This window comes from Phalacrocorax carbo, chromosome 1 (genome assembly GCF_963921805.1).
Source record: "Phalacrocorax carbo chromosome 1, bPhaCar2.1, whole genome shotgun sequence".
NCBI classification, from domain to species: Eukaryota; Metazoa; Chordata; class Aves; order Suliformes; family Phalacrocoracidae; genus Phalacrocorax; species Phalacrocorax carbo.
Window position 1 is genome coordinate 55,291,077 of NC_087513.1, and position 17,367 is coordinate 55,308,443.

Genomic DNA, 17,367 nt, shown 5'->3' on the forward strand with positions numbered 1-17,367 from the left:
TCTTATGTGCTGGGGTGGCAATTAGTCACGGCTTGTATGCTGGTGCTCCTTTGCACATGTTAGCGTGAAGGGTAAGAAGAGAAGGGAAGTGACTTTGGGAAAAGCCCAACTGGGAAGTTCCCAGACCTGTTGTCACAAGCAAACATCAGTGGTATGGTACAGAGCCCTACCCCTTCCCTTGGCATCTCCCTCCCAGGCAGCTCGTGCTCAGGCAGATGTTGAGATGCCCAGCCTTCCAGCTGTGCCTGGAGCTCTACAGCTGTGTCTAGCATGGGCATGGGGAACTTCTGCTGTTAAGTACCATCACTAGAACAAGGTGAAATGGGAGCCTGGCTTTGGAGGGGGAAACCAGACTCTCACCAAGGCCCTTTCCACTTAACCTGTCAGCAGGTCAGGATGGCAACAAGCACAATCAGCTGCAGGGCAGTGCTTTTGTACTCCCCATGTAACATTTGTGCATCTTTGGATGTAATGATTGCTTACCCCAGTGCACTCTGATCAGAAAGGGGCTGCAACCCCAACCCAGGCTTTTACACATTTAGTTTATTACCTATAATGATATGGGTGTGACCATGAGTGTAAGGTGGAAATGCTTGTAAATTCCACTGAGCTGGGTTAAAATGGACTTACCCTCCCCAGGAAAACCCACTGCAAATGCAGCTTCTGTTGCATGGGGAGACTGCCAGGCCTGCTTGCTTCAGCTGGCTTTTCGCATCAGTTTAACTAGGAGGCAGATGGATCCTTAATATGCCGTATCTAAAGCAGAATGCATGTAAAAATCACTGCCTCCTAAGATTGGTGTTTTAGCTGCTTGGGTGAGCCTCCCAAAAGAAAGGAGGTTCACTCTCCTGTACAGTCAAAAAGACAATTAACATTGTGAGATGAATCTTTATTTAGAAAGACAGAACTAATCTCTGCCAACTTTTCCATTATTATTAGTTCTCCCAGCTGCTCAGCTAAAGGATTAGTGACTCATTCCCTAGGAGCTCATTGAAATGGCTTTCTGTGCCCAGGTGAGCTCTTATTTAAGCTGATTTTTAAACAAGCAGCAAGTCTCAGTACAACAGGGACACTGAGGCCCTCTGAACTCAGGTACCCATGGAAGTAAGCAGAGAAGCAGAACACTTTCTATTTTTTTTCAGTAGGTCTAACCCCGGGAGGAGACTAGTGACACCATCTTCAGGGAGGAAGCAAGGTGAGCCACCTACCTCTTCATGCTACATCTGGTGCTGCTGCTCCCACAGAGGGTACCTCTGCCTGTATTCCTGCTCCATTTCAGGGTGCAAGTTAGGAGCAAGCAAGGAGAAGGCCTCTCTGGGCCTCTACCTGTTCTCACAGAGCTGGAAGTGGAGCAAGGATTCCTTTTCCCTCTGACAACTGAGATGCTTTGTGCAGCACTCCTTCAGGGAACCCCAGCAGACCTGCTTCCACCCTGCAGTGAGCTAAGCTTAGGAAAGAATATTGTGAAACTGATGTTGGATGTGAGGTAGGAATGGTTCTGTTCTCCTGGACTGCTGCAGCAGTGATCCTTCTTCCTAGAGCCTGGCTCTGGCATTCTGTGCTGTCAGGAAGTCGCTGATGAACCCAGACACCACCTCAGGCTTGTTCAGGTGCACAAAATGACTCCCAGGCACCTCTACTAGCTGGATGTGCTGGAGGGAGAGGACACAAGAAAATACAGACCAGGAAAGTGTTCCCTCAGGCAAGCTGTGCTTGCTGTGTGGCACTTGCCAGTGCCGGGGGAGGCAGGACAGGGATGGCAGGACTAGGGAATAACTGGGTCCAGAGGGCAGTACTGGGACTTCAGCAGCAGGGGCAAAGTTGGCTTCCCCCCCATGGGAGAACTGTGCCATTCAGGACAAATCACCCAGTGGGGTGACCATCTTGCTTCCTAGCTGATGTTCCCAGATTGGTGGTGCAGAGAGTGGAGATGCAAGGATGGAGTTTGCTCTCACCTCTTTGAGGGTAGACTCGAACGCCTCCCGTAGGGCTTTCACAAAGTGATTTCTGCTGTCTAGCTTGTGCGGTACCAAGAGTCCATCTTGTGCTCTGAAAAGCAACAGCAAGGCTCAGTACAGCGTGGAGCATGCCTCCGTTTGTCTTTGCTGTCCTGGGCAGGAGGAGTGTCCCCAGGACTTGGGTGACAGACCCAACTGCTCTTTCCAGGCTGCTTGCAAACAGCAGGGTTACGGACTTGTGCATGGTAGTCAGAGGAGCACTGCACAGCTTGGCTTAAGCAGCTATTTCCTATAAAACTGTTTAACACCTTGGGTAATTGGCTAGTAGTATCAGAGTAGAGACAGGCTAAATAGTATCACCCTAGGCATGGCTCTTTAACTGGTCTGAGTGCACCATTCCCTGCCCCCACACTGTCTTCTGCTCTTTTTTTTCCTTCCAGCCAGCTTCTACATCTCCCCTTTCCCCACTCCATGCTCCCTGATTGGAGAGGGAAGTAGCAGGGCAGTCTTCCTGGTAGCATTAGCGGCCTCCTGCAGAGTTAATATCATATTCTGTCCTACCGTGATGCAGGTGATGGGACAAGGTGACACCCTGAAGGGATGTACTCTGTACAGCCTAGAGAACTTATCCTCACCATGTTGCATTTCCAGGCAAGCAGGAAGCTCCTTAGGCTCTTATGAAGCCAAAACTGTGCTTCATTTCTCAACTTCTAGCACTTCTCATTTCCTAGAGAGTCTTCTAACAGCACCAAACAGGCCAGGGTAGCTAGAGCCCTGCACATCTTGCCCTCCAAGGAGAAGGGGAAAAATGCAGAGGACTGACAGAACCAGTGACCCACCTGAACAGCTTAACATCTTGTGGGGCTCTGCAAGCCACTGGCTGTCTCCCCACAGCTCCTCCCTGCCCTGGGCACGACAGGGGAGAGCTTGCAGGAGCTGGGTCAGGCCAGGGGCTCCAGGACCAGCTGGAGGAGGTGGAGGCTGCTGTGGTTTCACCTGCTTGCTCAGGGAAGAGGTTTTGGGGACGGGGGCAGGGGGTTGCTGTGACTGAGGGTGAAGAGTCAGGCCAGGCAGAAAGCAAGAGGGAGCGGGGCTGTGGAGGGTGGTGTGTTTGCCCGGATGGTCCCTTGCTGTAGCACCAAGGGACAGAAAGCTGTGGGACGGCAGTGTGAGGGCATGAGCGTGGGGAAGACAGAGCAGGTCTGGCATTTCTTTGGTCGGTCTTACACCGGGGAGGCCCAGCCTGAACATGTAGGGCCAGGCTGGGAGGAGGATATGCCAGCTGCTCTCTGCCTGCTCCAGGAGCCTCCCAGCCCAGGGCAGTGGTGGGGAACTAGGAAATACTTCTCACACATGAGGCTGGCCCAAAGGTCTGGGTGGCTGCTGCAGAGGAGGGGGTAGCAGAGGTCTCCTTTCTAACCTTCATCCCTTCACCCAGGGCTGTAGGGAGGCAGCAAATATTGGTTTGGCTTATGCCTCACTCACACAATGATGAGAACACGGTCCTGAATCTTCAGCAGGAGCTTCACACACTGCTCCACTGTGAAGGACTCTCGATTCTGCTGCAGGTGCAAAGACAGAGAGAGCAGCAAAGGTCAGAGACAGCAGCTGGGGGGCAGAGGGTGTCCCTGACCTCTGCTGCACTAGCAGCATTGAAGGCAGAAGTGGCTGCGGCCCCAAAGCTGTTGTGCTGGGACATGACAGGCAGCCAGGCTGCGCACAAGAGTAGCTGGCTCTGCAGAGGCTCCTTCTGTCCAGCTGTGTTTCAGGGCTGCCAACAATGCTGCCTGCTGGGATGCAGCACATATGGGAATGATCTCATAGCAGAGAAAAGCTTTAAAAATCCTTTTACTAAAAAGGAGACAGTACAATACTCTGGCTCTGGTGCAGGTAGAGGAGGCCCTACTTGCTCAGAAATGGCACAAAGCTGTCAGAATAGCAAATGTGAGGCCTTCGCTCCACCCTCTTGCCCCTTCTTATATGGGTGACCTGATAAAGAAGCTGATCGAAAGCATCCATCCATCTGCTGCCTGAAGAGTTATAACGGCAGGAAAATGCAGCCAGGAGGCCCTGGGGCAGAGGAACTGCTAAAAAAATCTGTAACATTTTCCAGTGACCCTGTAAGCTGAGTCAGTTAATGATTGAGTGCAGGCTCTTTTAACAGCAGCATTTAAAAGAGATGTGGGAATTAGGGAAGCAAAAAGTAAACAGTTGGGTGGAGGCAGGGCCTGGGTGCAGTGAGCGGGTCTCCACTATCTCAGAGTTCTGTAAGCTCAGGAGCAGCAGAGGGCATGTCAGAAGAGCAATGCTCACCGTATGGACTCTCATGTCTCTGTTATACACCAGCCCTGAAATGAAAAAAAAAAACAAGAAAGTTTTCATGTCTCACAGGAGCACGAGTTGCTCCCCTCCTCACCTTTGGAGTATGCCCAAGACTTTGAGACAAGAGAAATAGGATTAGTTTGGATTTTCCCTTTTTTTGGACTTTTTTTTTTCTGAAGCCATTCTAGGACTCAAGCACCAATCCCAGTTGCTGGGAACGGACAGCTCTGCCTCCAGACTTAATTGCTCCCATTCAGGCTGTGTAAACTTCTAGTGAGGGCACCCTGTACCCTGTGGAAGACAATGGCAGTTGGCACCACTCCCTTCCCACACCCAGCATTGGCCCAGCACTGTGATGAGCCCTGTCTCCAAGCAGCCCCTTACCAGTGGGTGTCTCAGTCGCTCCTCGCTGCAGTAGGATTGCCCCACCCTCTGCTGTCAGATGTGTGTTTGCTTCCAAGAGCCTGGGGGAGACATGGCAGAGAGATTGTTCTGCTGGAAAAGGGAGGAAGCGAAGTGAAAATGGCATGACAAGGTGACAGTGAGCTCTCAGGCTGCTTCAGAAAAGAGCAGAAAGAAGCAGCAGCTTCTGGCAGCAGAAGCAAAAGGTCTTGCTGAGATTCCAGGGGACTTGAAAGAGGAAGCGCAGGGACAGTTTCACTTTCTCGTTCATGGAGCTGTAACTCTGTCCAAGGTGAGGGCAGGCAGCAAATGAAGAGGACAGGTGGGAACCCACCTCTGCAATGCTGCTTTGGGGCTCCGTGCTTTGGGAGTTTGTTGCTTTGCCTCTAGGCTCAGTAATCTGTCAATCACCATCCGTTTTGATTTCAGCCATGCATCAGTGTCCTGAAATAAAGAGTCGCAGGCAACAGGAGTAACTCCTCACTTCTGAATTGTTTTACCCCTTAACAGAGGGTAGAAGAGGGCATTTCACCCTTCAGCATCCCTCATAACTGGTACCAGTTATGGACATCATATTAAAAATGCCCATTTCTGGGGAAAAAGGGAACAGCAATACTTAAAAGGTAAGGTGGGAACAGAAAGCTAAGCACTGCTGTAAAGAACTTAGTAACTTTTTACCCCTGCAATCTTTTCTACCCCTTCATACCTCACTTTTGAGTTCAGGACAACTCTCCAAAAGAACAAAGGAAATATGGTATCTTTTGCCTCTCTGACCCTGGGCTTCTGCCCCACTTCTGTCAACCAAAGCCCCTGGTAGCATCTGGTAGCAATGATGGCAGGCTGCAAATGTAGCTTTATGTCCTGCCAGGAACAGAAAAAGAAATCCACCAATCTTGCACCCAGGTCACCCAACAAGCTGTTGGCAAAAAGGCAACCTTGGCTGGCAGTTGCTTGGACAAACGTTCCAGTTCCCCCCGGACATGGGCATGGCACAGACAAGTGAATTTCAGTGCTAAGGGACTGCAGGATGTGGAGCTCTACCAAGTATGTCCTAAGGGCCACCTGAAGCAGGGATCATAGTCCATGCAACAAGGAGCAGATCTGTGCCTGCCAAAAGGAAGAGCCCTGAGACTTGCGTGACCTACCAGGAACTGGTCACATCAGTGCTTTCTCTGAACAAATGAGGGAAAGAAAAAAAAAATCTCTTATTTAGAAAAGGGAGGGGAAGGACATATGAAATCTAACCTCTGGAGCTAGCAGAAAGCCAAGACTTTCCAGCAGGATCAGCTTGTCCACCATCTCAGGATAAAGGAAACAGAACTGAGGAGATGTAAAACAATACAAGAGGAAGAGAAAAGCTGAGCACTGAGTGATGTCTTTGTCCTCCTATACTGGAGAGGGGGTCAGAGAAGGGCCTCTCCTCCCCTGAGATCCAAGTCACACACTGTGTCCCTTCGTTCTCCCATTTGTTGTTCTAGCTGTAGAAATCACAAACCCCACAGAGAAAGGATACTTTACTCACCATTCCTGCCACAGCCCCACCTGCAAAGGAAAGAAGCATACTCAGTCATGCACTAGACACCCCCCCCAAGGAACAGAAACTCCCCTTCCCCATGGCAGAAGCTGCCTTAGAAGCACAAATGTATGTTGTACCAAGGGACAAAGCCCCAGCTACAAAGTAAAGCTCTCCCAGCAGGCAGGATGCAGGCAGAGAGCAAGGCTAGTGGCCAGCTGGACTCCCCCTCCTGCACCATTCCCATCTTCCTTTTAGACAGCAACGGCTGGGGAGGAGTTACTAGTTAAAACAATATGATGTGCAGGTCCTGTGAGCTGTGGCCAGAACACCTCTGGGGAGCAAAACCCAAATTGCAGCAAAACCCAATCACGTCCCAAGCACAGAGGGATAGAGCCTGGAGTCTGGTTTCTCTCAGCAAGCATCGTGACCCACCAAGAAATGCCCTGCTGTCCCCAGGCTTTGTGGGGACCAGCCAGGGAGGCCTGCTGCAAATTCTCCTGCCATAAACCACCCCTCTTTGCCCATTACTGTTCCCTCCTGGGCGTGGCAGAAAGGCCCACAGCGATTGTTACCACTCTTCGTGCTATAGGGTCTTGAAAGCAGAGGCATTTCAAACAAGGGCACAGATTTTTGAATCACTCAAGCAGGAACCTGATACTTGACACCATATAATAAATATTCCAACCCAGCTCCTAGCAGCATGTCTTGTAAATTAATTATCTACTCTTATTTCCATGAATCTCACAGCTTACAAGGACAAGAGCCACTTACCCATACTGTGACCCATCAGGGTGAACCGTCTCCACTGCAAGGCTAAGTGGCAACAGACAAAAACAGACAGTGCTGCATTAGAAACCAGAGCAGCAGCATCTTGCTGCTTCTCTACCAACACGGGTCTCTTCTCCCCGGAGGGCTTTTGCACTGCTTAATTTGCTTCCTAATCCAGAAATGAGGTGGCTAAGTAGGCCAGTTTTAAAGAAAAAGAGCATCCACCACCTCGTTTCATTGGTAGTTAAGTCACACAGCTCTCAAGCTCTCTCTGTATGGCAAACTACAGCAAATTCCCATTCATTGCCAGACATTAGACTGGCAGTAAGCAAAGAAGCCTGACTGGGCAGCATCTGCTGGAAGAGAGAGGCCTTGACAGAGTATCCCGCTGCAGGGCATTCTGCAAAAGCCATGAGGACACAGAGCCAGGTCCACTGCCTTGAGGAAAGTATGATTATTCCAAGTGAAAGCTCTCTGCACCATTTAGCACATCAGGCTCCTCAGCCCATCTTGGGACACTCCGAGAAGCTTATGGGAAAATATTGCTTCATTAGTGCTGCCCATCTGAAATATACCTCACTGAAAGACGTTTTACCCTCTGGCATGACAAAGAACTTCTAGAGGCTCTTTGTATACTGAATGAGGGATGCAAAACTGCACATGCCACAACCTCCTGCACGATTAGCATACAGATGGGCAGTTAGATCAGGAGTTGTTAGGAGCTCAAGACACCTTGCCTTCCAGATTTCTTTGTATGGTACTAAAGCAAGCCGCAACCTGCCATCGGGGAGGACCAGAAGAGTCTCCAGCTTACACCTAAAACTGGTTAGAGGTCACTGGTTGCTTACAAAAAACCAGTCTGGCAAAACTATTTAGTTGCGTCACGACTTTGCCACTAATGCTTTTCAGTGTAGAAACACTTGCCTCAGCTTACTGTTTCTTCCTCTCGCAAAACAGTGAGAAAGAGGGATGCTTATTCAATCTGTGGTCACAAAGCACCAGCTAACATCAGGCTGGGTAGAAGCAGAGGGAACCAATGCCTCTCCTGGGAGTAAATGCTGCCTACTTGTTCTGAAGAGCAGGAGCAATATAGCACCCCCTGCATGAACATCCCCTCAAGGGTCCCTTCAACCACCCACCTGCTACCACCCGGCGCACATCGCTCACATAATCCAGGAAATGGTAGGGGGAGCCTGCAGGTCGGTGGGATGACAAACCGTGGCCAGAAAAATCCATTGCCACATAATAGCAATCTGAAAAGGAGAAAGTATCAGATGTGCAGCCCTGCAACACAACAAGAACCATCCTGATGAACCAGACCTACCTCTGGGGAGCAGTGGAATGAGCTTGTCAAAGGTGTTGGCGTTGTCCAGCCAGCCATGCAAGCACAGCACAGGGCGTCCCTCCAAAGGTCCCCAGGCCTTGGCTGCCACGTGACCCCAGGGCACAGGGAACTTCAACTCTGAGAACATGCCCAAAATAGAGTGCTCACACGTGATGTCCCTGGAGGGCCACGTGCTCTGAGTAGGTCCCAGGGATTTTGTTAATGGCCCAGAGCTCTGGAAAGTAATACAGATCTTTAGTAACTCACCAGCCTCCTATGTTCTTAATTAGCAGCTTGCTGATTTATAGCTCCCCATTCAGCATCCCAAGCTGCCATCCCTGTCTGCCTGTTTGGGGAATCCTCCTCCCAGCACACACTAGCAATGCTCCCAGGAAGAAACAAGCTTTCCCTACACAGGAGAAACCCTCCTCTCTGTGTCTCTGCAGCAGCTGCAACCCAACCAGAAGGCACAGGAGATCTGGCAAGAGGGAACCACACAGAATTCCCCCAACTAGCTGCAGCCAGCCAGGCACCTGTCCTGGACCAAAAAAACAATTTTGGGAATAAAGATGCTCCCTCCAGTACTAGACTGTTAGCACCTTCTCCTCTTTTACCTTGGTGCTTCCCCTCTTTCACACCACCAGTCGGCACCTTTGAGAGAGCAGCTGGCTGTATTCCACACCGCATGTCACTGCTGCTACCCTCCTGTGCACCTGTCAGGGCCAGGGACCCTGCCTGGGATACAGGTCCACAACCTGCCAGGCACTTCTTCAACCTCAAACCTGTCTCATCACTGCTGATCTGCCTGGCAATCACTGAGCCAGGCTCCTGGGTGAACCCCCCAGTACTACCCAGCCTCTGGGGATCTGGTGGTTTGAATGTCTCCCCTTTACACCCAAGCCCTTCTGACCCCTGGGGCCCCTTATGGGCAGCCTGACTATCCCCATCCTAAGTGTTTCATGCCATATCCCCTTCCCAGTGACTTGTCTCAGGTCTCTGCTCCCTAAAATAGCGCCCTGAAACCCCACAGCAATTAAATAACTCTACAGCAAGTCCCTCCTGGGCCCACACCTCTGTCAGGTGTGAGGAGGTGGGCTGAGAGGGGAGGCTGCTGTCAGGGCCCTGAGAGCACTTACAGGCCCCAATGACCTGAGGCCTCCCCACATCTTTCCCTCCTGCCCATGAGCCTATTTAAGTTCAGCCCAGGACTAGCCCCCACAATGCTGTAGGATTGCTGGTCTCCAGCAGCAATGCCCTAGCCCCAAGGTCTGTGGCCTGCCTGCTGATCATGGGGCTGTGTCTGACCCCGGCTGCCCTCACTGGACCTGCCCTTTCCTCGGAGACTTGCCTGACGACCTGGGCTCCTGGCAGAGCCTGGCTGCCAGCCCCGGGTGCGCCCTGCCTCCGGGGCAGTGGGGGTCTCCCCAGCCGGGCAGAAAGGGCCGCTACACCCGGGCCTTCGCCTCAGGGCGCCCTGGAGCAGCTGGTCCCGGCGCCGGGGAATGGTTGCCCGGGGACCAGCCCCCTCCCGGCGCCGAGAGCGGCCCCGGAGCGCTGCAGCTGCTGGCGGCAGCCCCGGCCCCGCTACCCGCTCCACCCCGCCCGTCCGCACGCTGCGCCCCGGTCCCTTCCTACCGCTCCGGCCGGCCGGGACGGCAGAGCAAGGCCGCGGCAGGAGGACGCAGCCCGGCGACGGGGCGGGCCGGGCCGGCTGCACCGCCCTGCACCCCGCCTCCCCTGGGCGCTCCGGGCCTCCGCCTGCTGCCGCTCTGCCGGCCTGGGGCCGCCACGGGCTGAGGGATGGGGTGGGAGTGGCGCCATCTTTGTCTTTTCTCATTACCTCACGGCACCGGGGGTCCAACTGGGAAACGGGGTGGTGGGGGCAGAACAGCGCGGCCTCCCCTGCCTGGGGAGCGCTTCCCGGTTACCCCACTGCTCCTACTTGCTTTCCTCCTGGCCTTGTTCCTCCCCCAAGCCCAGTCACACCAACCCAGCCTGCCCCCTTCTTCAGATCCCCAAACCTCTTCCCTGTGCAAGCAGATGAAACCATGGCAGCCTCCACCTCCTCCAGCTAGTCCTTGAAGCCCCTGGCCTGACCCAGCTCCTGGAAGCTCTCCCCTGAGTGCCCAGGGCAGGGAGGAGGTGTGAGGAGGTAGCCAGTGTCTTGTGCAGAACCTGTGTTCTGTCAGAGTAACGAGGAGTTAATGACATCCATGGGGTCTGAAGCTGTGGTCAACCTACGGGGCATCATAAGGACCTGTGAGGAGTCGAAGTCATGGATGTATGGCTGTGTCCGTGACTACCTCCAGAAGACACATCACTGATAACGAAAACCGCCTGTACTGCAGCATCGCAGTGTGAGATGTTTTAACTGTGACCCAGGAGCATTGTAGTGAAATCAAACAGGCTCAGCGCTTGACACCAGCACTGAACTTCTGTTGCTCTCTGATGGAGAAACTCTTCTGAACTCTAACGCTTGCTGGATTCGTGTTGCTCCAGGGGCGAGAGTCACTCTTGCATACTGTGACCCATTGCAGTGAACTGACCCTACTGCAGGCTAGGTTGCAGCAGATAAACAGCAGACAGCACTGCCCTAGCCGCTCCACTCTTCTGCAAAAACAGATACTGCTTAGGCAGAGAGGTTTCTACACAGTTTTCCTCATTAGTTGCCCAGAAAGGAGGTGGCTGCAGAGACCAGGCTTTGAGAGAGTCAATACCCGAGTACGGCTGGGAAAGCTGCTCGCTGGTGCCCGCGTCCCCTCCAGCAGTCACAGTCTGCCAGGCCTGATGCAGACCACAACCATTCCCCTTCAGTCAAGGACTTAGAAGTCAAATGAAGCAAAATCAAACCGCACTGTGAGCAATGGGACAGTTAGAGAGAGCAGAATGAATGTCTGTTCTTAGGGAATCATTTTTATATTGGTAATTCAAAACTCCGCTCATTTCAGCACATCAGTCTCCTAAATTACGCAATACATTTTCAGAACAGCCTGCGAGGCTTACAAGAAACCAGCATAGAATCTTACAACCCTGTTTCTCCGGCCTAACTCAAACTCATCCTGGCTCTGCACCTCAGCAGTTGAAAGGCAATCTTGGGGACCCATCACAGAGAAGAAACGAGAGCTATGCAATTCACAACCTCCCCTCCAGGTGAGCCATTAGAAGGGAAATCAGAACATAAGTTCTTTTAGGTTTGGAAAGTCCAGTGTGTTGTTTTTCCTTAGGCCTCCATGGAGGAGGAGTGGGAAAGAAGACCACAAGCGCTGGGGAGCCATGTGGAGGAAGAGCGGCCACAGTAGCATCTACAGCTTCTTTCCTACTGCTGTCAGAGGTGGGTGCCTGATCACAAAAAGTGAAAAGCAAGAGACAGCTCTTTCTTGGTAGAACAGATTTGTAAAATGCACTCAATAATCAGTTGCTGCTGCTGCTGCTGTTACAGAGGGCAGAGTATTCCTGTGAATTGCTGCGATCTCTTCACGATGAGCCACCAGAAAGCAGTGTAACTGTTAGCGGTGGCTGCTAGGCTTGCAGTTGTTCTGTCTATGGCATGGCTCTTGAGGAAGAGGACTCTGTGTCAGGAGCAGGAGTGATGCGGGTCCCTTGCACAAGCCTCTGTGGTTGGTGGGACAATGGGCCATGGCCAGGAAAATCCATTGCTGCTTAACTGCAACCTGAAAATGAGAGAGCATCAGGCATGCAGACCTGAAGCATGACACAGAGCCCATCCTTGCAAGTGAGACCCACCTCTGGGGAGCAGTGGAATGAACCCATCAAAGGTGGGCATTGTCCAGCCAGCCATGCAAGCAGACCACACGGTGTCACTCCAGGGTTCCCAGGCCTTGGCTGCCATATGTCCCCAGGGCACGGGGAGCTTCGCCTCTGAGAACTTGTACCCACAAGCAACATCCTCTGAGCACTACATGCTGAGTGCTGGTCCCAGGGAGCTTATTAACAGCCTAGAGCTCTGGACAGAGCTTGTAGATATGTGGTGGTTACCAGATTTATCTGGCACCCCTGAACCCCTGACCTCTCCTTAATACCAGTTTTCAGGCACAAGCCTTGTTTGGGATAACCATGGGATCTTCCTGTAAATGTTTATCCTGGTAGTACGTGCATCACCATTCACAGGTCTTAGACCCTCTCCCCCACTCCAGCAGCCAGTAGGATCTGGGCTTTCTTTGCTTTGAGTCACACAGATGACCTCTGGGTCTTGGGTGGGAAGGATGTGTTCGCTTGTGAATTCTGGCTCCTGTGACTTGCATCCCAAGTCACTTCAGGTAGGAAGCTCCATCAGCAGGGACCTCATGGGAAAGGAAAAATTCTACACAGAAATCATCAGTGATAGGTGATGTAAGATAGAGCTCCAAGTGGAGAAGGTTGCACTGGGATGCAGCCCTGGACCCTCCCTCAGCAGCATGATTGTCATCCTATAAGCCAAAGCCAGATTGTTGAAATCTTCTCCAGGTCCCTCATGTCTTCTCTAGCAATGCTACTTACCCTCTGAAAGAGCAGCCCAGCATCTTACTGCAGTCTGCCCCTGCAGCACATGGCAAACCACCCCTTAGGAGGAGGGCCCTATGCAGGATGCACAGCAAAATTTGGATGGCTCACAAAATTAATTTTGCTGCATCTGTTTCTAAGAAGTGCTGCAGGCTACTGCAGTGGAACTGCTGCCTGTGGAGGACCAAATTAGATTCCACCTGGCAAGGTGCTGGGGCGTTGGCTGAGGTGCACTGGCCTAGTGGTAAGAAAGGCTGGTTTCACTTAAGAACTTGGTCTTAGAGATTTTGCGTGTACTTAGCAGAGGATAATTTAACCTCTGTGTCCTTGCAAAGGAGGAGGAGACTTGCAAGGGTGAACACTGGGACATGTAAAGCTGTTATACCCTACTGACTTGGAACAGCATTGATCAGTTTGTGCTAGCTGCAGATCTGATGAGGAAACTTTAAGTACAGCAGATTGATTGCTACCAAGGGACAAATTCCCCATAGCTGGTTGCATTCAAGCACAGAAGTACTGACATATTGATCTATTTATGGTGATTTATTAGTAATAGCTCTGTACCCCAAACTCTCCTGTGCAGTTATACATGTAAAAAAAGCATGTTATTGGTAGCGTAACTGATTTATTCCAGAGGATATATAGAGGATATACCTCTATATAAAGCCCCACGTTGTAAGCATATGCTGCTATCTATAGTGGACAGGAAAATAAAAGTGATAATGGAGCAAAATATATCCCATAACCAGCCCCAGCATGCTGGCTCCCAGGCTTTGGGTTTGCAAGCAGTAAGCAGGTGTGGGGTGCTGTTGGGGCCTGCAGAGCAGTTCCTGCTCTGGGACAGGGACTAGCTCCTTCCCTGTTCCAGCATCCCAGCACAGGGGAAGGATCCCTGCGAGGAGATGAGGGAAATCTGATGAGTGCAGAGTTGTTGGTGCTGGGCATGGGCACTGCTTGGGCAGCCCACAGTGGGGTGAGCGGGAGCAGAGAGGCACTTAATGACCACAGGGAAGCCCCCACCTCCCCAGTGCATGGATCCCTAATGGGCCTTCTGCCCTTTGTCATGCACACTGCTTGGTGTCCCCCTACCTGAGGAAAGCTGCCCTCTCATCCCTGCCCTCCACACAAGGTTGCGGAGGTGAGGACCTCATCCCCTAATTTGACTTGTTCTGGAACAAGAACAGGACTTACAAGGAGAGGCCTCAGGGAGGGGCTGAACCACAGATCTGCACCCTGCAGACATTTCCCACTGGACATGTCCCTCCCTTGAGCTCCATCCACAAACAGTGCTTGCCTCAGAGATGGTCTCAGGGAGTCACAAGGGTTTAAATGAGCTGCCCGTGTGGGAAAAGTTGAGGTAGGATGTGAACATCCTGCAGCCCAAGAGGTCTTGCCATCCCAGGCTCTGCTCAACAGCTGCAGACCTACCCAGGTACCTCATGTGGTGTACATTTCTTTTGGTTTTCCCTAATTTCCTCTTGAATTTCACTGATGTGAATGAGTTTCTGATGCCTGAAATAGCTGCTGAGTTTCTTAAGCTCAAAAAATGCTGTGACACTTAAGTTGGTTTCTCTCCCCTTGCTCCATGCACGTGACTGTTGCGCTCCTTGTCCCAGAGCTCTCCAGCCCTGCAGAAGGTGGGAGAGACAAATAGATGCTGGCTCTTTACCCACCACAGTCTGGGGCCAATGTGATAGTTTAAACGGAAATATTTGGCAGTTTAAGTTAATAAGCCAAGCTATGAATGGTTGAAAAAGTAGCGTGCATCTGCTCCAGGGATTAACCTGCAGCAGAATTTGGATAGTGGGGCTGCTGGAGTGTTAAATCATCCCCACGTGAACCACCGCCATTCAGCTGGAAGCAGCCCCAGGCACACACCATGCATCAGCTGCAAGTGGTGCACATTTGTATCACTTTATTTGCAACTAATGAAATAGCTAGAAACATTTATTGCGTATAAATTATATATGAGCACCCATCATACAAATAAACTCTTTCCTGTCTCAGCTTTCCATTTTCTCCTTAATCAGAAAGTCTTTTCTACTTGGGACAGATTCAGGAGTCTCTGCTAGTTCCCATCCCCTGGGCCTGTTTTGGTTAACTAGCTAGGCAAGCTTCTCTCCAGGTCTTTTCAAAACCCATACATACTGTTAGAGTAAGCGCCTGCTTTAATGTATTGAATTGAAAAGTGGCAGGGGAAGGAGAGGAGTTTCTCTTCAGATCTTGTCTAGACTTAACCTTCCTTCACTTTGAAAATCTGGCAGATTCCCCATAGGCTGAGGCAAAATAATAGTGAAAACCAGGAGTAATCTGACACTTGTAATTACAGGCCTACCAGCTCCTTATTAACCTCAGACAGAATAAGGAAACGCCACATACAAGGATCAGTTAAAAATAAGGGAAGAGTTCTAGTAAATGCCAAGTTTTATGTGTTTATGGAAAAGAATCCATAAAACTGAATTGGTAACTTTTGGAGGTGTAAATTATAGGTTTGGGTTACGGATTTGGCTGATAAATGTCAAAGCTGTTGACGTAATATGTCTCCAGCAAGGAATGTGATACAGTCTTACACTGTGTTTTGATTTTTTTAAAAAAACTGGAACGATACCAAATTAGCAAATTTTGTAGTAATTGGACTGAAAATTGACTAGCTAGCAAGTGTCCAAATGTTAAAGTTGGTACAAACACATAACGTGTGTTTTTGAAACAGGCCAATGGTAAGTTACTCAATGCGAGCCACAATTCTTGTCTGGCAGCTCTGTCTGTGGAAGAAGTGACTCCGGCAAGGCTTGACTCATGATGTAGGAGTAGCTGAATGTGAGCTCCCAGCGCAACGCTGCAGTCGGAAAGGCTAACAGCATCCTCGGATGTATAAGCAGGGAATATGGAGCAAGTGTAATGAGATTATATTGCATCTGCTAATTCCATGGATGTGATTACTGATGTGAAAGAATTCCCAGTTTTGACATCTACAACTCAAGGAGGAAGTTAACAAGTTTGAAAGGCTTCCTGCAAGAGCTCTAAGGACTAAGGTGTTTGAAGACATCTTATGGAGGAGGAGAGCTTAGGACTGATATGCTCAAAGCCTAAATATACCGATGTAGGATAAAATTTTTGCTCCTCTGCTAGCTGCTCTGCCCAACAATAGCACAAGAACAAACAGTCTAGAAGTATACATTCTATAATGGAGAAAGTAGTTAAGTACTTGAGCAGTTTACTGAGGGTGGTGGCAGTTTTTGAATCAAGATAAGATGTTTAACAAAGCAACAATGATTAATGTGACAGAGTCTTTTGTCCTATGATCATGAGGAAAGCAGACCAGCCTAGAAATTAGTCTAGTGCAACAGACACTGCTGCCAGATGGTACCAGCATGCAATGCTTCTGCTACAACTGCTCCCAAAATTAGAGCCCATAGCTATACTGCTCCTTTACTTCTATGTTGTTATTCTTCACTTAGAGGGTCAGCTTCCTCAGCTAAGGAAGCCCCTGATTCTAGGTCCAGCAGTGACTTAGGAACTTTCTGCTATGGAGTCTGTGCCTTGGATCGCTCCCTGCGCTCCTTCATGGTGGTCTCTCGTGACTGTTTCAGTTTGCCTTGGGGAAAACCCTGAAGCAGGTGGGCACAGGTCAGAACTCAGTGCCTGTCTCCTGTGAGTGGGGTTCAGCGTCACCTCTCATCTCAACATGGGGGAATAAATCTGGGGAAGCACGGGCAGGGGCGCTCCAGGCAAGGTCCACCACTTTTGGACAGCACTCCAGGAATGTGGCCTGAAGATGTGAGATAATGTGGAGAAGCGATAGGCCTCAGGGATGCAATGAAATCCTTAACTGAGCTTCTCCCTCCGCATTTAGTAGGCAGCAACGTTAGGAGGAGTTAGCTGAGGTGGTTACAGATTCATGGGACCACAGAGCCCTAGGGAGCTCACAGCTGGGTCCACTGGTACAGCGGGCTGGTAGCTACTTGCCCCTGTCCCAGACCTTCCTCTGTTACTGCTCTGAGGTGTTTGACATATAGGCCAGATTCAGAGGGGAGGGAGCGGTTTGCTATACAATTATAAAAGGTTGTTTGTTTTCTCTGCAGCTGCTTAAATCTGACCTAAATACCTTCCAGGCTATGCAGCCTGGTGCTTTGAAAACGTTGAAGGTGACTGACTGCTGGGTCTTCCTCCCACAACCAAACCAGGGCATGTACAGAGCCATAACTGCAGGGCAACGAGCGGGAACTGCCTTCCCCTTTTTGCCCTCCTCTGCCTTTGGAGTGTGGTAATAATAAACGTACAACGTCTTGCTAGACTTGTCTTCTCACAGAAATAACTGTGCATATTCTAAGAGCCTGAAGCAGAAGATTGGTTACATTTTAATATCAGCTTTTTGGGCCTGTGACTGTGGGGAAAGGAGCTGGTTGTGCCCACCTGCCCTGCTTTGCACAGGAGGAAAGCCCTTCCTTGAAAGAAGCCTGAACAGCCACCAGCAAAGCATCCCTCCGTCCCGCTGGGCTACCTCTGCCCAGCCACTGCTCACTGCAGCTCAGCTCCAGGACGCTGCACCCCGTAGCAGCCACCCTGCAAAGCCCAGC

At 50.8% G+C, this 17,367-nt stretch overlaps 1 protein-coding gene across 4 annotated transcripts; it reads right to left on the reverse strand.

The window, feature by feature from the left end:
* Nucleotides 1-874: 874 nt before the first annotated feature.
* Nucleotides 875-10,047, reverse strand: SERHL2 (serine hydrolase like 2). 4 transcript variants are annotated; one of them, XM_064453140.1, is made up of 12 exons: nt 9,926-10,047; nt 8,291-8,525; nt 8,106-8,219; nt 6,970-7,011; nt 6,205-6,224; nt 5,928-6,002; nt 5,017-5,126; nt 4,665-4,744; nt 4,272-4,306; nt 3,444-3,517; nt 1,956-2,049; nt 875-1,652 (listed from the first exon to the last, which is right to left on the reverse strand). In XM_064453140.1, exons 2-12 carry the CDS (start codon nt 8,436-8,438, stop codon nt 1,536-1,538), a joined length of 909 nt encoding a protein of 302 aa, XP_064309210.1. In that variant the 5' UTR covers nt 8,439-8,525; nt 9,926-10,047; the 3' UTR covers nt 875-1,535. The 4 variants fall into 4 exon arrangements, with proteins under 4 accessions (XP_064309210.1, XP_064309202.1, XP_064309224.1 ...); XM_064453132.1 differs by having other exon boundaries at nt 3,444-3,520; nt 9,926-10,041; XM_064453154.1 differs by lacking the exon at nt 9,926-10,047 and adding an exon at nt 9,362-9,451 and having other exon boundaries at nt 3,444-3,520.
* Nucleotides 10,048-17,367: the final 7,320 nt, after the last annotated feature.